The sequence below is a fragment of the Terrapene carolina genome, unplaced genomic scaffold (genome assembly GCF_002925995.2).
Source record: "Terrapene carolina triunguis isolate 2854851 unplaced genomic scaffold, T_m_triunguis-2.0 Scaffold31, whole genome shotgun sequence".
NCBI classification, from domain to species: domain Eukaryota; kingdom Metazoa; phylum Chordata; order Testudines; family Emydidae; genus Terrapene; species Terrapene triunguis.
This window is the reverse complement of record NW_020664382.1, coordinates 10,185,949-10,206,813: the sequence shown is the minus strand read 5'-3', so window position 1 is coordinate 10,206,813 and position 20,865 is coordinate 10,185,949. Positions and strand designations below refer to the sequence as shown.

Below are 20,865 nucleotides of genomic sequence, written 5' to 3'. Positions count from 1 at the left end.
TCCCCCTGGCCACTCTGGGAATTAGCTCTTTCCCAGTCCAAGGCCCCCTTTGGCTACTCGCTGCACACCCTGCTGCCACTCTCTCACGCTTTCTGCGACTCAAGGTGCTCCTTCTTTGTGACTTGGCCCTCCAGCCAGGTCCCTATGCATGTTTCCCCCTTCTGAGGCATCAAACTCAGTTCCTTACCAGCAGTCTTAGTCAGCCTTTTTATTCACTGCCCCGATGATGCCACTTTCACAGTGGCTGGTAGACCACCAGGGACCACCCTCTACTCTAGATTCCAGCTCAGGACCCTCTAGTCAGCAGCCAAGGTTTGCACCATCCTGAACCTTGCTTCCTTTTTGCCTGAGCCTTTCGTACTCCTTCTGGCTCTGATACCCACCCCAATCCCCCAGGTTTGCCAGCCCAATCTTTCTCCTCTCAGGGAGTAACTGAAGGCTAATTTCTATAGCCCCAACACACACACCCCTTCTCCCAGGGAGTGACTACAGACTACTTCCCTGCAGCCTCTCTCTGCTATCAGTTCTCTGGCTTTGTAGAACCCCATTCCTGTTCCTACACAGATGATCTTCCCTTAATTAGGGCTTTCCTCTCAGCCTTAGTTCCCCCAGTTTGCAGCCTAATTAATTGGCCCCTCTGGTCTACATTAACCCCTTCAGGGCAAGTGTGAAGAACACACCCTATCACACTCTGCTAGACACTAAAAATCTCTCTGCACTAAAAACCTCTTCCAGACCTGAAGAACAGCTCTGTGTAAGCTCACAAACTTGTCTTTCACCAACAGAAGTTGGTTCAATAAAAGATATTACCTCACCCACCTTGTCTCTCTATGTTTTTATTAAGACTTTTACAACCCACTTTTAGTACATATAATACACTCTCTAAATGTATACTTTCACAATAGACTGAAACCGCTCCTCTGGAAGCATTTAAGTCTGTTGGATAAATAATAGCCTTTTACAAAATATTCTAAATACACAGTAGAAAAATTCTACAAGGAGCCCTCTTGGTCTGTTGAGTCCATAACATTTTTTTTTTTTAAGAACTGCCTAAATATTTCCTTCTCCCTAAAGAACTCAAGATGCCACAGCCAATCCGAAGAAACCATCAAAGGCTTTGGGTCAGATAGTGTTCTTTTTATTATCTTTCAGGAACATTTTTGTAATATCAGGGAAGTATACATTATGATGAGTGTCTGGCTGATTCTACCAGATTAATTAATGTTGGTGCTTCATTCTTAGGCCACAGTCCTTCTAACACTTACACACATGCTTACATTTATACACGTAAGTAATTACATTGAGTTAATGTGCAAGTGCTCAAGTGATAGCCAGATTGGGCCTTAAGCTCAGACTTTTGTGCTGTGTTTAAATTTAACAGTGAATTCAGCTCAGCCTTGAGTTTCTTTCCTTCCTTTAGTTTGTTTCACAACTATAGTGTAAATGAAATGGATTTTATATTTAATATCTTAAACTTTATTTGTATCTACTGTAAACTAGCTAGGCAATTTTATTTTGATTTTTCTCTGAATCCAAAATGCTAAGTCAATTGCAGCACAACAATGAGAAATCCTTTGACTTAAGTATGCTTGTGTGTATCTTCACAATAAAAATACCAATATTTCAGGCTACAAGGCTTTCCTCACGGTGTCAGGTTTATAGGCAGAGACACTGATATTTTATTAAGAGAAACAAAGTATACGTGTAAGTGCAAGGTAAATGGATATACAATGGTTGATACTCAGTTTTTCTTAAAAAGTAACTTACCAATTGGGAGCTCCCAAACTCTTAAAGGAGGATTTTGAAACTTGTAATATCAAAGAGCACAAATGACTGGAACCCTTGTGGTGGGATTTTCAAAGCCACAAAACTAATTTGGGTATTCAATAAGTGACTGAAAATCTCAGCCTTATAGTTTAGTGCTTTTAAGCCAGAATCCTGGGCAGCAGTCTACAGACCAGATATCAGGCAGTGTGCTACTCTCTTCTCTGTTGGATGTGTGGCCTTTCTCCCTAGATGTCAGAGCCCCGAAGAGATACTGGCAGTCTTGAAATGGATCATCCCACTGCCATTCATCACTATCCGGATCCACCCACCCTTTGTGCACTTGCTTGTGGGAGAACTCTGCAGAACTGATCTTGGTACTCCACAGAACGTGTGCACTTCCCATTGAGCTGCACAGAACGTGTGCACTTCCCATTGAGCTGTGGAGCTTTGTCAGTCCGCTATAAGCAGAGATTCTGCAGAGGTGAAGATCCAGATCCAGAATAAATATTTCTAGATGACTAATTGCAAATATTTAGTGCTTTATAGCCATTCTTACAACAGAGCACTTTTGATAATTGAAAGTTAACTGCTTTTTCTGAAAAATGGAAATCTTCATTCCAGTATTCTGATCTACTTAGTGAAGTCACAGCAAGAACTTTGTTCTAAAAATACATTTCTGAAAGTTCCATTTTCCATTACTCTGCAATGGAAAAATTCCAAGGAGTATTACTTGCTTTGTATTAAACAAAACAAACTGCGGCACAGCTCTGATGGGCTGCATCAAGAAGACATTATAGGTGGGCCTCTAGGGCCCACTAGCCTCAGAAAGTTCAGTGTGTACTAACTACACAGCAGGCTAAACTATCTAAGTAGAAAAGTTGAATCATTCTGACATATTACAATTAATAAAATAAATAAATCCGTATGCAGAAATTACCAGGCTGCTCAACTAAAGCAGAGCTGATATAAATAAAGCTCCCTGTTCTTCCACTTTCTTCAGCATGTTGTCCTTAGCCCCAATTCAGCAAAACACTTAAACGTGTGCTAAGTACCACTGAAGTCAGATGCTTCCCGAATAAGGATGAACTTAGTACATGCTTATGTGTTTTTCTGAATCGGAGTCTTGGGTCCAGTCCTGTTTCCCTCACATTGGACTCATGCAGTCTATGGGAGAGGGGACATGCTTTCTGCATTTGGGAGATTACTGTGAGGAAGTAAAAACCTCTGTCCGTCCCCCCAAAGACTGGTTCTTCTGAGGGGGCTTTCTTGATTAATAGTGCTATGAGAGGTGATTGCACTGCCTGAAATCCCATTTTTTGAACTAAAAGATATGCACCATATTTAGACATCTACTTAACACCTAATGCCTGAAATGGATATTTAGATTGCTGACTACAGATGAACGTGTCCAACTTTAGACACCCAAGTTATTGGGCCCTGTACTATGTCTCTCCAGTCTCTGCTCCCGATATGTTTTGCTCCATCTGTCTCCTCTTCTCTCAGTTATGCTTTCCACTCTCTTTGGGTGTTCCTGTTTTCCCCTGAATAGGGAAGAATGTAGTCATGGAAAATTGTTCTTATAAAAAATAATGAAACTCCCTTCCATGGCCTTACATGAAATCATGAACTTGATTCTCAGCAGCACTGGTTTTATGCAGTATAACTCTGTTGAAATCAATAGAGTTAGATTAGCATAAAATTGATGTAACAGAAAGACTTGCCTCATTTATGAAGTCACAGGTAAATTTAAGTCAGATTTTATTGGGAAAGTAATGAGAATGTTCAGTGATATAAAAAGAGAAGTTTATGTGAGAACAGAAGAATGGCCATACTGGGTCCATAATGGTCCATTTAGCCCAGTGTACTGTCTTCTGACAGCGGCCAGTGCCAGAGGCATCAGAGGGAATAAACAGAACAGCACAATTATCAAATGATCCATCCCCTGTTGTCCAGTCCCAGCTTCTGGCACTTAGATGTATAGGGATACCCAGAGCATGGGGTTGCATCCTGACCATCTTGGCTAATAGCCATTGATGGACCTATCCTCTGGGAACTTATCTAATTCTTTTTTGAACTCAGTTATTCTGTTGGCCTTCACAACATCCCCTGGCAACAAGTTCCATGGGTTGACTGTGTGTTGTGTGAAGAAATACTTCCTTATGTTTGTTTTAAACCTGCTGCCTATTAATTTAATATGTTATGTGGAGGGGTAAATAACAGTTCCCTATTCACTTTCTCCACACCATTCATGATTTTATAGACCTGTATCATATCCCCCCTTAGTTGTCTCTTTTCTAAGATGAACAGTCCCAGTCTTTTTAAACTCTCCTCATATGGAAGTTGTTCCATACCCCTAATCATTTTTGTTGCCCTTCTCTGTACCTTTTTCAATTTCTAATATATATTTTTGAGATAGAGTAACCAGAAATGCATGCAGTATTTGAGGTGGGGATGTACCATGGATTTATGTAGTGGCATTATGATATTTTCTATCTTGTTATCCATCCCTTTCCTAATGGTTCCTAACATTGTTAGCTTTTTTGACAGCTGCTGCACATTAAACACATGTTTTCAGAGAATTGTCCACAATTACTCCAATATCTCTTTTTTGAGTAGTAACAACTAATTTAGAACCCATCATTTTGTATATATATTTAGGATTATGTTTTCCAATGTGCATTACTTTGCACTTATCAACATTGAATTTCATGTGTCATTTTGTTGCCCAGTCATCCAGGTTTTGTGAGATTCCTTGGTATGTAACAGACAAAATTAGTAGCCAGTCCTGTCTGCTCTCAGCCTTTATAATGACACTGAAAATTGTAGTGACCATGAATAAAGATGTACAAATTATTTTGCAAAGGTGTAAAAAGTACATTATAATTTTAAATATTCACTTAATTCTAAAAGTGCCTTAATATCTTATATTTGTACTTAATAGTCCATGAACTTATCCATTTGTTCTGTAGTAATAACATTATAATGTTAGCATTTATAAGACATCCATACCAACAGTATTGGGGCACCGTACTAGGACTAGAAAATAACCAACTCTCTCCAGAGTAGATCCAAAGTCTCTCCACTTCCTCCTGAGCGTGGTAGTACAGTTTCTAGACCAATCATCTGACCCATCCTATTACTTTAGAGGAAAATTAATTGATGGATTATGGTTGCACAGTGGAAGCTAGTTACCGCTTACCTGGTCATCAGTTTGGTACATAGTGGTTGCTATTGTTACGGAGGTATGTTGCAGGGCATTGTGATCAACATGGCAAATGCACAAGAGGTCATTACTGGGCTTCCCAAACTATGCAGGATGTGTAGAGGGAACCCAAATATCCATTCTGTCCCTCCACATCAAGCCCAGAGGTACATCTGACAAAAAGGGCTATCATGGTGATGCCAGCTTAATGGATCATAGAGTATGTCTATACTGGAGCTGGTAGTCTAATTTCCAGCTGAGGTAGACATACTTGCACTAGCTCTGATTGAGCTAGTGCACTAAAAATAGTAGACGCTACAGTGGTGAGGGCGGCAGGACAGCTAGCCACCGCAAGTATGATCCCATTCAACACCCTATGTATTTAGCCCATCCTGCTGCAGCTACACTTCTATTTTTAGCATACTAGCTTGAACAGAGGTATATCTATCCAAGCTGGAACTACACCTCCAGCTCCAGTGTAGTCATATCCAGGTTAGCTGATATCTATATGTGTACACAGGCAGGCCAGACACAGTGTATGATGCAAACATTTTTATAAACTCCAGGCTTTTCGGGAGCAGACACATCTGTGTTGCTGCTATCCAACAAAATTTATATTAATGGAATCTTCATCCCCACATTTATTCTCGGTGAGCCTGTGTATCCACTGCTTCCCTGAATTAAGAAGCTATATCCCAACTCACTGTTGTCAACTCTCGTGATTTTATCATGAGTCTCACAATATTTGGTGTTTTTCTTTAAGACCCGGCTCCTGGAGTTATGAGAAGCTCAGCATTTTTTTTTAATGAAAGTTTCTAGCCCTCATGGTTGCAGAGAAAAGCTTGAAAACATGACCTGAGTGCACCCTAAAGGCCCTCAAACAGAAGGTAAATAAAAAGAATCCAAAATGTTTTGTTTTATTATTATTATTAATCTCATGTTTTAAAGCCAATCTCATGATTTTTGAACACTTGGGTTTGGCAGTGCGACCAACTACCCAAACTAGGACAATTCAACTACAAACTTGGTGGGTGTAGGATGGTGATGTATTATGGATTTGAAAGGTTAAGTGCAAAGGGGCAGGTGACAATGGCAAAGAATCACGGAAAGTTGCTTTCTTCAAACAATGAACATCTTCATTAGAATAAGAAAAACAGCATAATCCCAGAAGATTCTCTCTTCTTTGCTATGAAGCTTCTTCCTAGACTCTTCCTCCAAGCCGTCCTGCCTGGCTTCCTGCTACACTGAAAGAAACAGTGCACATATCCTCACACAGAAGGACTGATGACATGCAGTTACAGTACAGGATCTCCAAATGTCTGCCTGTTGCATTCTGGACAAAGTTTGTGCAAGCCTGACCGAGTGTTCAATAAACTATGGAGGCTTTAGGCCTTGCCGCAAATTAGGCACAGCTGGACAGACAACATCATCACCTGAACCTGTGACTTTAGTCAATGCTGCTTGTATTAGCTCAGTGAATCAAATGAGAGTTGCTGTGGGCACATATTTTGCCAGTGCAAGGGAATGAGGTTGGATGACGCTAAAATAAGAAGGATTAAATGTTGGCAACTGCTGCTATTAAATATAACAATGTTTCCTTTGTGGCGGCATGTGGTTTTTTTTAAATCTTTTGTTGCAGATATGCTTTTATATATTAACTGTATGGCATAGTGAAATGATATTATATTGAGAATAAACTAAAGTATGCCTGTTGGACTCAACACAAATCCTGTAAATCAAATCGATTAAGTATTCTAATATGCAGGCCAGACACAACCAGTGGCCAGTGCAACCTAACAAAACATTACCAAAAAAATGCACAGACTTTAAGGACAAGAAATGCATGTTCTGGGAATTCCCATTTTCTTTTTCCCTGCTCTTTAGTAGGTTGGATTGCTGTGAAAATGCATTGTTGGGAGCCAACAGGACACTAATAATTACGTGTCATTGTTCTGTGAAGGTGAGATGACAATATTTGCTGAACCACTACAATAGCTTCTTTGAGATAATGGTGCTTGAGGCCTTTGCCCTTGCATTTGTTCTTTCAGGACTTGCCTCTGCAGACTCATTTCTTGGTGGTAACAGATTTATTCCCTCATTAATTCTCTGTCCTCTTGCCTAAATCAAAAATACTTTCTCCTTTCTGCAAGTAAACATTTTAGCAGAATCTCCTTGCCATGCTCCTCTGCAGGTCAAAAAAGAGAACTTTTCTTGTTTTCCCATTTCCTTCCCCAGAGATGGCACTTGTGATGCCAGATGCCCAGCACCTCTCCTGCCCTGTAATGAATTTGGTGCAGTAGTGGCCGGTAAGCCAGTGGGCTAACTAATCAGCCTGTGCACTAAAGTACACTCTCCAGCTACAGGATTCCAGTCCTCCTTTCTTCAGAGGTTCTATTTTATTTCTTCAAAATAACACAAGTTCTGTATACCAAACTATCCTTTCCTCCCCTTGACTCAGGTTCCTCCAGAAGATTTTATTTACTCCCCCTGCAGGATCACACTCCACAGGCCCTCTGTCTGGGAGTTAAGGCAAGTCTCCCTGCTTCTGCCTGAGAGTCATACATAAACCCGTTTCTTTCCCCTGACCTAGGGACTCCTGCAAGAGCCTACCCACTCTGTGTAGCTTTCTGGTTCAACTGAGCTACTTGTAGTTTTTTTGTGAGGACCAAGTGATCAAGTTTTCACCTCATCTGTAGCCTCACAGCATCAGCTGTGAGGCAGCTGATTTATCACAGGGGGGGCTGGATCTAACTCTCTTTAAGTAGCCAGCTAGCCTACGACATTATCACTGAAATGAGAAAGTTAGCACATTAAGTAGTGGCACATCCAATCCTCAAAATAGCAAGAAATATGATAGTGTTGGTTTCAAATTCCAATTTCTTCTTACAAAGCACTTTGTTTTGGTGATTCTAAGGGGACGTCTATACTTACCTCCGGGTCCGGCGGTAAGCAATCGATCTGCTGCGATCGATCCCGGAAGTGCTCGCCGTCGACGCCGGTACTCCTGCTCCGCGAGAGGAGTACGCGGAGTCGACGGGGGAGCCTGCCTGCCGCGTCTGGACCCGCGGTAAGTTCGAACTAAGGTACTTCAACTTCAGCTACGTTATTAACGTAGCTGAAGTTGCGTATCTTAGTTCGAAGTGGAGGGTTAGTGTGGACCAGGCCTAAATTGTAAAGACACAAGACAACACCGTCCCAAAAAGAAAGTAGGAAACAAAGTTTGGGCTGGGGGACAAATGGTGGAGTGTCGTTCAAGAAGACTAACAAAGATTACCTATTGCAGACAAACAGGAGCCTTGACAGACCCTGAGGGCCCACTAAGGGAAAGGAAGGCCCTGTTCAATAAAGTTTTAGGCAAAAGTGATAAGTTTGCTTATTCTCAGTCATGGATGATAGCTGAGAACACACTGTGACGCTAGAGAGGCATAGTGAACATCTATGGGAATACCTGGAAATTAACGTTTCCACCAAATTTGATTGCCAAGCTAGAGCACTTAGAGATTATTCCAGAGCAAATTATGGCTCATATAAACTCTCTCTGCTAAATTGAACATTCTGGTTGGCAGCCAGGGAGTTGGACAAAGCATTATACCTTCCATTTTACCTGTGGGTGATAGAGAGCAGTTTGCTATCAAATAATAAGTCTGCCTGTATTTCATATAGAGCTGGTAGAATTATTTTTCATGAACAATGTAGAAACTTTTTGCAAATACCTTTCCCTGAAATTTCAAGTTCTCAAAAAATTTCAGTTACTCAGTAAGCTTGTCAAAAATAGAAAAAATAAAATAAAAAGGTTTTGATGGAATTTCAAAAATTCTCAACCAGCTTTAATTGCATGCCAGTTTAGTTTCATTAAATAAAAAAGGCAGAATGAAATGTGACTGCCCCTGGATAATAGAAGATTGCTAAATAGGTCCCTTAGCCCAGCATGTGTATGAGCAGATACGATGTAATGTACATGCTGTCCAACGTGCAGCTTATTGCAATAAAATTCTCTTGGTTTGATATTGTCCATATTTCAGTGCACAGTGGCTAGATGCAAAGTATGGAAAACAAATAAAAAGTCAAGCAGAAAAGGTACTCTTGGGAATAATGTTGTGTTGGGAGGGAGATGGAGGTGATAACAAGCCTTCTCTATCTTCTGTGGAACCTCAGATTAAAAAATTTAATATTCTCTCTCAAATGCAGCCTTAAAAATAAATCAAGCATTATTAGTAACGGCTTTTCTTAAGTCCTCAGATGGTCACAAAACGAGATCAAACTAGCTAGAGACATAAAGGGTAGCAAGAAAACATTCTACAAATACATTAGAAGCAAGAGGAAGACCATGGACAGGGTAGGCCCGTTACTCACTGAGGTGGGGAAAATAACAGAAAACGTGGAAATGGCGGAGGTGCTTAATGACTTCTGTATAAGATGTAGGAATTTAATGTGAGGAATTCTAAGAGTGTTAGTTCATCCCAATTTGCAGCAGTTGTGTCAGATAAGAGATATGGGATTTCACTGGTGCAACCCAGGTCTATGGAATAAGGAATACCTGAAGTCGTTGCAGACCGGGGTACCTCTTTGGTAGGGGATTCAGCAGAGCAAGGTGAATCCTTGGGGTAGGCAGTGGAGAGTCTACCCTGAGTTATGAGCTCTATGATAGATGCCCTGTAAACACCGCGATGGACTCTTCTGAAATGCCTTGTATGAGATAGGGCAGATAGTGCCGCTCTCCAGTGTTAAATTTTCATATAAGTTGTGGCATGTCATTTAAAATCCGTCCCTGTGTCTGTCCTCATTCCCTTGGATGTCCTGAGGAATGAAGAACTCTCTCTCTGGGGCTCTGACCTCACCTGAACTCAAAGCTGTTTCTTAAAAACAACTTGTTCACAGCAGTATTGTTATAAATGTCTTAATTTAAACTGTCAGAACTCATGTTGTATTGAAAATGAATGTTTGTACATCCACATTTCTTAAAAACTACATACCACTTACAATTAATTCAAATGGCCTGCATCACGTCAACCATTTTTCTTCATTAAGGCACATCTGAAAGAGACTCATTATTAAGTAAAAACCCTTTTGTTCTTTCTCTGTAAGTAGATTTAATCAAAACTATGCTTTGTAACTTTAGCTACAGCAAAAGATTTCAGAGTCAGGAATAGGAATAACCGAAGTACCAGTGCGCTGCCATTCCTCCCATAGTCACTGAAAGCATATTCCTCCCTAAATAGAAGAGTCCAAATAGAGCAATGAGGGGTAGAAATAGATTCACTTTTATTCCAGAGGGCAATTGGATGCTCCTTAGCAGGACAGTAGAAGAATTATTTTTAAGTGTTTCCTTTTGATTTAAACAGGTGGCATGATCATGTTATGTGGCGTTCATGTGCAGTTGATTAATTCATGGCTACCAATTTAAAAATATTAAATTTCCTACAAGTATTATGGACAAAGTGTGAAGCTCATCTCTGATGTCTGAATTAAGTTGCATTTTTTTAGAAGGAGCAATACCCATCAACCTCCACTTCCCCAAATTGTACTTTCAACACGTTAGTTTTAATTCTTTAGAGGAGTCTCAGGGTGGGATATTTTTATTTGCTGTATTTACAATAGTGGATTTCCAAAGTTTGCATTCTTCTTTTAAAAACAACTTGCTGTACTAATATAGGGACTGCATAGAGTGAAGTCAGTGGCAAAACTCCCATTACTTTCAATGGTGGACAATTGGGTCCTATTATCTGAATACTCTTAAAGAAGTGTTTTCATTGTCCTCATAGTTTTGCACTTCTGCAGCACCTTCCATCACTGGAACTCAAAACACTTCACAAATATTAGTGAATTAAGCCTCACCTCAGCCCTTAGGTAAGTACTGTCTGTTTCCTTTTGCAGTTGTGAAAACTGAGACACAGAGAGAGAAATTTGCCCAAGGTCACATCAAAGGCTGTGGCAGAGATGGGATAGAGGCTAGGGTTGAAATTCTGGCTCCCTGGAAGTAAATTGCTAAACTCGGTCCCAGATCTTCTGGCTGACAGTGGTGTTCTTTAACTATAAGACCATGTTCCATAAAGTGGGGGGGGAGGGGGGAGGGAGGGAAGCATGTATATGAAAACAAAACTAATTAGCCAATGGTTCCTCGGTGTACCCTTTTCTAATCTTATAGGTGTTTATGTTTGAATTAGAGCTCTTCCCACCCTCAACTCAAATTAATTTTCTGCTTGATTCTGCAGTGAAATTATAAACACCATGTTTTATATTGTGGTGTGGATATAACGGGTGCCCCAGATTTAGCATTATTACTTCACTGTATCTGACGAAGATGTTGTATAGGGAGAATATCCTTCTTCTAATCCAAATTTCACTGATGGCTTGCATAGGTGGCAAGGAAAATTATGAAAATACTTGAAAGGTTAAAAGGTTTATGTTTACATGTGACAGATGGGAAATAACAGTAATAACATTTGGTCTGGTCCTGCAGTCCTTGTAGTAAATAGATGTTTTCCCTAAATAAGGACTACAGGATTGGACCCAAATCATATCTTGGTTTTTAAATAGGCAAGATTTCATTTCTAATGTTTGTCACATGCAGAAGCATTAGATTATTTTTTTTCCTTCTGTTTATGAAGCCTCTGCCTCCTTGCCATGACTCTACGGAATCTATGGAGGTGTTCAAACAGCACTGCCAAATAGCAGAAGAATATCATGAGGTCAAAAAGGAAATTGCACTGCTGGAAGAAAGAAAGTAAGTAACTTTTCTCCAAAGAAACCTCAGTATTTACTTATACGTTCAAAGGAAAAGAAGTGTAATTTGCATGAAGAAAAACTTTCATAATTATTTTACAATTACTACAGAACCATTCACATGGAATATGATTTCTAGGTTAGTGAAGGAAAAGTGGAAAATGCTGCCAGAAGTAGGTATTAAAGAAAAATGGTATTTTTGTTTGAGTAAAGAGACTAAAAGAGTAAAGTTTGAGTAAGGAAGCTAACATTCAAGATCTTGATCTATAGAAATCCTTCGTAATCTAAGCCAGAAGGTCTTTGTGACCCTATTCCCCTGCCTGGGACAACTGCAGTTGGACAGAGCAGGCCGTCTCTCTGTCCTAAGGTTCGGCCATGACCAGGACGAGAGCAGAACTTTAACTGTTCAGGGCTCTCAATTATGCAACTGTCCACTGAAGGACATCCATCAGAATCCCTTTATTGGCTGCTTTTAGGACACTGTATGGCCTTATTCACACATACTTGCACCAGTCTAAACTAGTGCAATCCCCTGCATAGACACCCTTATTTCAGTTTTAAGAATGATTTAGTTCTGTATAGCTTAAATTTGTTTTTAATTAACTTTAGTTAAATCTGTGCAAAGACGGTGTGGACCCTCTGATTTGTAGTTTAATTTAAGGTGTGATTTTAAACTATTGCAACCTTGCATGTAGAAAAGCCTTCTGGAAGACCCATTTATTATGGCATATCTACCTTTGACCATTTTTTCGGTCCCTCTCTGTCCAGTTGTTTTGTGTTTCATTTCTTGACTACTCCTTTTCTTTTTCTGTTTTCCTTTTGCCTGGCAGGGTGGTTTGCCTGAGTTACATTAAGTTTATTCTCTTGCCTGACCTTTCTGATCCATTTGATGGTTTATTCTCACTGGCTCCATCCTTTTTATAGTAATGGTTTGCATTGACTTTATGGCATGGTGCTCAGTTGTTGATCACCACAATTATATAAACAGATTAAACAAAAATTTTTGACGCTAATTGGATTCTTCCAAGGTGTAGTTAATGTTAAATCAAATGCCAGACATTGACAACCAGAATGATTCGGCATTTTCAGTGAAGAGCAAAAGAGTGATTCATAGATTCATAGATTCTAGGACTGGAAGGGACCTCGAGAGGTCATCGAGTCCAGTCCCCTGCCCGCATGGCAGGACCAAATACTGTCTAGACCATCCCTGATAGACATTTATCTAACCTACTCTTAAATATTTCCAGAGATGGAGATTCCACAACCTCCCTAGGCAATTTATTCCAGTGTTTAACCACCCTGACAGTTAGGAACTTTTTCCTAATGTCCAACCTAGACCTCCCTTGCTGCAGTTTAAGCCCATTGCTTCTTGTTCTATCCTCAGAGGCTAAGGTGAACAAGTTTTCTCCCTCCTCCTTATGACACCCTTTCAGATACCTGAAAACTGCTATCATGTCCCCTCTCAGTCTTCTCTTTTCCAAACTAAACAAACCCAATTCTTTCAGCCTTCCTTCATAGGTCATGTTCTCCAGACCTTTAATCATTCTTGTTGCTCTTCTCTGGACCCTTTCCAATTTCTCCACATCTTTCTTGAAATGCGGTGCCCAGAACTGGACACAATACTCCAGCTGAGGCCTAACCAGAGCAGAGTAGAGCGGAAGAATGACTTCTCGTGTCTTGCTCACAACACACCTGTTAATACATCCCAGAATCATGTTTGCTTTTTTTGCAACAGCATCACACTGTTGACTCATATTTAGCTTGTGGTCCACTATAACCCCTAGATCCCTTTCTGCCGTACTCCTTCCTAGACAGTCTCTTCCCATTCTGTATGTGTGAAACTGATTTTTTCTTCCTAAGTGGAGCACTTTGCATTTGTCTTTGTTAAACTTCATCCTGTTTAACTCAGACCATTTCTCCAATTTGTCCAGATCATTTTGAATTATGACCCTGTCCTCCAAAGCAGTTGCAATCCCTCCCAGTTTGGTATCATCCGCAAACTTAATAAGCGTACTTTCTATGCCAATATCTAAGTCGTTAATGAAGATATTGAACAGAGCCGGTCCCAAAACAGACCCCTGCGGAACCCCACTCGTTATGCCTTTCCAGCAGGATTGGGAACCATTAATAACAACTCTCTGAGTACGGTTATCCAGCCAGTTATGCACCCACCTTATAGTAGCCCCATCTAAATTGTATTTGCCTAGTTTGTCGATAAGAATATCGTGCGAGACCGTATCAAATGCCTTACTAAAGTCTAGGTATACCACATCCACAGCTTCTCCCTTATCCACAAGACTCGTTATCCTATCGAAGAAAGCTATCAGATTGGTTTGACATGATTTGTTCTTTACAAATCCATGCTGGCTGTTCCCTATCACCTTACCACCTTCCAAGCGTTTGCAGATGATTTCCTTAATTACTTGCTCCATTATCTTCCCTGGCACAGAAGTTAAACTAACTAGTCTATAGTTTCCTGGGTTGTTTTTATTTCCCTTTTTATAGATGGGCACTATATTTGCCCTTTTCCAGTCTTCTGGAATCTCTCCCGTCTCCCATGATTTTCCAAAGATAATAGCTAGAGGCTCAGATACCTCCTCTGTTAGCTCCTTGAGTATTCTAGGATGCATTTCATCAGGCCCTGGTGACTTGCAGGCATCTAATTTTTCTAAGTGATTTTTAACTTGTTCTTTTTTTATTTTATCTGCTAAACCTACCCCCTTCCCATTAGCATTCACTATGTTAGGCATTCCTTCAGACTTCTCGGTGAAGAGCGAAACAAAGAAGTCATTAAGCATCTCTGTCATTTCCAAGTTTCCTGTTACTGTTTCTCCCTCTTCACTAAGCAGTGGGCCTACCCTGTCTTTGTCTTCCTCTTGCTTCTAATGTATTGATAAAAAGTCTTCTTGTTCCCCTTTATTCCCGTAGCTAGTTTGAGCTCATTTTGTGCCTTTGCCTTTCTAATCTTGCCCCTGCATTCCTGTGTTGTTTGCCTATATTCATCCTTTGTAATCTGTCCTAGTTTCCATTTTTTATATGACTCCTTTTTATTTTTTAGATCATGCAAGATCTCGTGGTTAAGCCAAGGTGGTCTTTTGCCACATTTTCTATCTTTCCTAACCAGCGGAATAGCTTGTTTTTGGGCCCTTAATTGTGTCCCTTTGAAAAACTGCCAACTCTCCTCAGTTGTTTTTCCCCTCAGTCTTGATTCCCATGGGACCTTACCTATCAGCTCTCTGAGCTTACCAAAATCCGCCTTCCTGAAATCCATTGTCTCTATTTTGCTGTTCTCCCTTCTACCCTTCCTTAGAATTGCAAACTCTGTGATTTCATGATCACTTTCACCCAAGCTGCCTTCTACTTTAAAATTCTCAACGAGTTCCTCCCTATTTGTTAAAATCAAGTCTAGAACAGCTTCCCCCCTAGTAGCTTTTTCAACCTTCTGAAATAAAAAGTTGTCTGCAATGCAGTCCAAGAATTTGTTGGATAGTCTGTGCCCCGCTGTGTTATTTTCCCAACATATATCCGGATAGTTGAAGTCCCCCATCACCACCAAATCTTGGGCTTTGGATGATTTTGTTAGTTGTTTAAAAAAAGCCTCATCCACCTCTTCCACCTGGTTAGGTGGCCTGTAGTAGACTCCTAGCATGACATCACCCTTGTTTTTTACCCCTCTTAGCCTAACCCAGAGACTCTCAACACTTCCATCTCCTATGTCCATCTCTACCTCAGTCCAAGTGTGTACATTTTTAATATATAAGGCAACACCTCCTCCCTTTCTCCCCTGTCTATCCTTCCTGAGCAAGCTGTATCCATCCACACCAACATTCCAATCATGTGTATTATCCCACCAAGTTTCAGTGATGCCAACAATGTCATAGTTGTATTTATTTATTAGCACTTCCAGTTCTTCCTGCTTATTACCCATACTTCTCGCATTTGTATATAGGCATCTAAGATACTGGTTTGATCTTTCCTCCCAGTTTTGCCCTGACCCTCCTTTCTCTCTGCCAATATAGCCCACACTCCCTCTCGTTTCCGACCCATCTCCCAGGTCTCCATGTTCCCCACTTACCTGCGGGCTTTGCTCACCTGTCCCCGTCGAACCTAGTTTAAAGCCCTCCTCACTAGGTTAGCCAGTCTGTGTCCAAATAGGGTCTTTTCCCTCCTCGAAAGGTGAACGCCATCTCTGCCTAGCAGTCCTTCCTCAAATAGCATCCCGTGGTCTAGGAAGCCAAAGCCCTCCTGGCGACACCATCTTCGCAGCCAGGCATTCACCTCCATGATGCATCTGTCTCTGCCCGGGCCCCTACCTTTGACAGGAAGAATCGAAGAGAATACCACCTGCGCTCCAAACTCCTTCACCCGTACTCCCAGAGCCCTGTAGTCACTCTTGATCCGCTCAGTGTCACACCGCGCAGTATGAGTAGTGAGAATAATTCAGTTGAAAATAATACTCTAAGTAGATCCTTAATCTACTGTACTTTCCGTTTCTGTTGTATGGTATTTGGATTTTATTTTAACAAAAGGCCAGCCATCCCACAGAAAAAGCCCTTTTTGTTGTAGCTGTGTTTCACCAAGCCTTGGATTGGGGTGGAGTCAGAGGTAAAAAGCTAATTCAAGAGATACATCCTTCTTTAACAAACAATTAATTCTGATGCTATGGGACTTTGGATTTTCCTCAGGGCAACAAAAGCATAATTTTCTGCCTCAATTACCCCAACTCAGGAGATTCCTTTTGAAGTCATGTAAGAAGGTGAGATGATCAGAGACCCAACTGTAAAAAAATGTTAAGATTTTAAGTCCCAGACCTGCAAGTGGGTCCAGATGAGTGAACACCTGCCCTTCTTGCAGAATCCCCTGTAAGGATGCAGGTATCTGCCATCAAAGGGCAATCATAGGACTGGGGTCTCAGTTATTACCTGAACAAACTTCCTACTAGCAGGGATTTTTCTACTAATTCCAATGATTTTTGCAGCAATTTTATTTTTTTCCTCCTGCATTAAGCCATACAGGTATTTTATTGTCTGACAGATATGATTGCTAGCTAAGGCCAGCTGAGAGAGCTATGATATTAAGGATACATTCTAGAATGTGGTCCTTTATGCACTGTTAGAGGCCATAGGTTGATCTTTAAGAATTGTTTTCAGAACAAATGATGATTTCTGTTTTGAGACAAATTGGTTTTTGTGCATAGGTCAGGTAGGGACTGTTTGGCATTAGTAGTTGGTCAGGATGTACCACCAATGTCAGTATACTGAAAGTATATGTAGGGTAGGAAAAGCCATATTCTTTGTATCTGCCATCAAAGGGCAATCATAATGGGCAGAATTCAAATGAAGTCAGAGCTGTGCCCATTTACAGCAGATGTCCCAACTTTACTACAAAATATTATCAAATTTTAACCTTCCTTTTGTGGAAATGTGGATTCATAATAGTGTAATATGCCAGATAAATATAATCCTTGCTTGTAAATATTGAATACAATAAACTGATAAATACACACATGATTTCTCCCTTTTATTTTGAACAAATAGTAACTTGTGCAATATTCTTCTTCCACTCAGTTCACATTTTTACTGAGGCCAAGAGATCTTATGTTAGATGGCTACCCTGCCAGCATTCTTAACTTCCTCTCCACAGATTAGTTTATCTGTGGAATGCAAAGGTCAAACACTACCTGGCAACACATACTGCCAGGAAGCCTGATGATACAAAACTCTGTGTTCAAAGTATTGAACAAGATGATAGTCTGCTCTAAACAGAATACTCCACATTGTTACTTCTAAAAAAATATTTGCAGACCAGTAAAGATCACATGGTAAATTAGCGCTATTGCACAGATCAGAATTTATCAAGGAGGGAACTTAATCATATCATAATGATATCAAAACAATCATAAGCATAAATAGATGTCAGTGCCACAAGCACATTTGAATAACTACAGCTGAAAAGGATTATTTTATAAAATGCTTTCTTTATAACTTTGTTTACATACCAAAGTGACAGATGCCTTAGAAATATGGTAGATAAATAATGTGTAATTTGTCTCTCTTGCCTTCTCTTCTTTCCAGGGACCTAGAGCAAATGCAGGGCAGTTAACAATCTTGGTTTGCACTTTTGTCCTGCATGCTAGCCCACCAGCCAGTGCTAAGAAGTTAGCACCAGCTGGCGTGTCTCTTTTGGCCTCCTGTTGCTTAGGGGCCCTTTCCTGGCTGCCTTCTCTTCCTGCCCTCAGACCCTCTTCCTTTGCAATGTGCTTTTCACTACAGAATGCAGGGGAGGCAGGAGCACAAAGCTATAAAGGGAGGTGGTGAATTGGACTAACACTGACTGCTGCACTCCACAGCAGGAGTCTTTTTGCCCCATTTTCTTTGTGGGAGAGGCAGATAGTAAGAGCACAATCCATGGTAGGTGTGGGAGCAATGAACGCAGTTACCTCATGAGGAAGAGGGAGTGAGAGAGAGGGATAGGATGAGGGGATCAAAAAATGAGAATTATAGGGTAGAACAAAGGGCAAGACTGGTGGGAGAACATGCTGTAAATGGGCACAGCTCTGACTTCATTTGAATTCTGCCCATTTACACCAGCAGAGAATTTGTTCTGATATGTTGGGCAAGGGACAAACTCAACCTGAAATGGAAGAAGAGATAGAAAAGGAAGAAAGGGGTGTGGAGGCAAGAATACACCACACTTAGATCAGTGAATGTAATTTAATTTATGTTCCTGTAACTTCTTATATTTCCATGACAGATGTGTTAGATCTCTAATTTTGGGTGAAAGGGATAGGATGGCTGGTTATTTTGGGCACTTATTACATTACTATTACTAGCTAATGACCCTGGATTATGCAGTTAAATATTAGAGTTGTCTTGGTTGCTAGCTATATTTTGTATTATTAGCTCTGGCCAGTTTTATCTTTTTCCTCCCCCAAACAATTCTAACACATGCCTGGAGTAAATGTGGTCTAGGATTGTCCCTTTTCTGTGCCATGGATACCTTTTCACTTCCTTTCTTCTATGTGTATTGTAGTAGACCCCTAGTTGAGGGTATGCTTATGCCCTGACTTACACGTTAGTTCACTCTCTCTTTTTCTACCACCTCACCCCCGTCCCCACCAAAAAAAAGAAAAAAAATCAAAAAGGCTGCCTGCTTACACAAACCTTTTATGTGGTATAAACATTCAGGTGAACTGGAGATGGGGGATTTCCATGCTTTTATTAGTGTTCATCCTCATCGCTGGATACTGCTAAACCACCCTTGACATAGATGATTACTGGCACATTAAGAGAGTTCAGAGAAGCAACACTTAGCAACTATTTTCAAAAACAGTTTGCCCGGGGAACATAGGAATTCCCTTATTGGATCAGTTTAGTAGTCCATGTAATCCATTTTTCTGGCTCCAGTAATGGCCAGTACCAGCTACTTCAGAGGAAGAAACTCTGCAAGGACATATTTATGGGATAATCTGTCCTTAGGGAAAGTTTCCTTCTAATTTCCCATAGTTAGAGGAAGGTGTATGTGCCAAAGCATCTGGGTTTATATCCCTCCCACAGACCTTGATTATTTTTTTAAAAAATTGCTGTTATAAGTTCTGGATATTCTTAGTAGCCATGTGAGGCTTAGCCATTGCCTACTCTGCAATAAAACACCTGCACCTGGCCCGTGTCAGCTGACTCAGGCTTGGGCTTCAGGGCTCTGAAATTGCAGTGTAGTCATTTGGGCTAGATTCCAAATTCAGGGACCCACCCCCTGATGTGGGGTCCTGGAGTTTGGACCAACCTGAACATCTACACTGCAATTTTATAGTCCTGCAGCCTGAGCCTGAGTCAGCTGACACAGGTCAGCTGCAGGTGTTATATTGCAGTGTGGACATACTCTAAATGTCTGATCCTCTTAGTCTCAGTGATGACAATGTGTTACACAGACTAACTGTGTTGTGTGGTTTTGTTTTTTTTAATCTATTTCCTTTGATTAGTTTTGCATGTCACCTTTCAATTTCATGGAACGTTTTCTTAGTCTTGTAATACAAGAGGGGGAGACTAGAAGCCCTTAAATTACCTTCTCTATGCTGTTCTTTATTTTATATGCTTTTATCATGGTCCCACTTATTCATCTCCTTTAAGATAGTCCCAAACTTTTCAATCTTTCTTCATAAGAGAGTTTCCCTGCTCCTAATCATTCCTGTCACTTATCTCTGAACCCCCTCGTACTTCAGTTTCCTTTTTAAAATCTGACCATTACTGCAGTGTTTCAGATGAGGCCACACTATTGAGTTATAGAATGGCAATATAATTTCTATATTAATTTCCATCCTATTCCTTATGCATCCTAACATCTTGTTTGCTTTCTTTGACTGCTGTTATACATTGAGCAGAGGACTTCATTGATACCTGTGGATGTTCCTAAAAATGCTGTGTAGCCCAAACCCACCAACCTCCTATTCTGACGATTGCTCAGTTTACCCAGTTTAGGCCTTATTCTCCACTCACTTGCACCTTGTGTAGTTATTTGCACTTGTGCAAAAAGGTTGTAAAACACTACCAAATCAGAGTGGTATGCTGGCTTCATTTAATCCCAAAAGACTCTTCAGCTTGTCCTGCCATGCTGGTCAGTGCTCAGATGTGCTAGGACTACACAGCTGAAGCATGCTATAAGTGGCATGACCACAGGCTCTGCCTTTATAGCTTAAAAACCAGATTGTTACTGGTCCTTGTTCGAATATCCTTCCCAAGCAGGAGCCAGCTCATTGCAATCCCTGCACTCTGTTAGTTCCCCCTGAGATGAGAACATGGGCAATGTCCCCACCTTCCCCCCAAACTGTAAGCCTCAGGCGGGTGCAGAATTTTCCCCTCACGTGTGGCCCCCTTGGCCTGACTGGAGCTGCCCCCCCCCCCCAATATAGAAGTCAAACTACGCCTATGGGTCAAAGCAGCCCCAAAATGTTGAATGAGGAGGTAGGACTGTTGTCCTGCCACCAGCCAGCAGACGTGCATGCTACATCTTCCTAAGGGGTGGCACATGCCCCTGTAACTCACATATCCAGAGGCATAATCCTTCCTCATCCTCACACAGGAGAGGGTGGGGGGGAGCGACTGTGCACCACTCCCATGAAGGGGCAATGCCTACAAGGTACATTCCACCCCAATATCTGATGTTTTTTTATTTGTTAG

At 40.9% G+C, this 20,865-nt stretch overlaps 1 protein-coding gene across 5 annotated transcripts in view; it reads left to right on the top strand.

The window, feature by feature from the left end:
• Positions 1-20,865, top strand: part of LOC113405077 (MAP3K7 C-terminal-like protein) — a 73,212-nt gene that overhangs the window by 44,824 nt on the left and 7,523 nt on the right. For all 5 annotated transcript variants that reach the window (XM_026652284.2, XM_026652279.2, XM_026652287.2 and 2 more), the window contains one exon: positions 11,578-11,693. In XM_026652284.2, the coding sequence (XP_026508069.1) occupies positions 11,578-11,693 (116 nt within the window). The remainder of the gene's footprint in view (positions 1-11,577; positions 11,694-20,865) is intronic.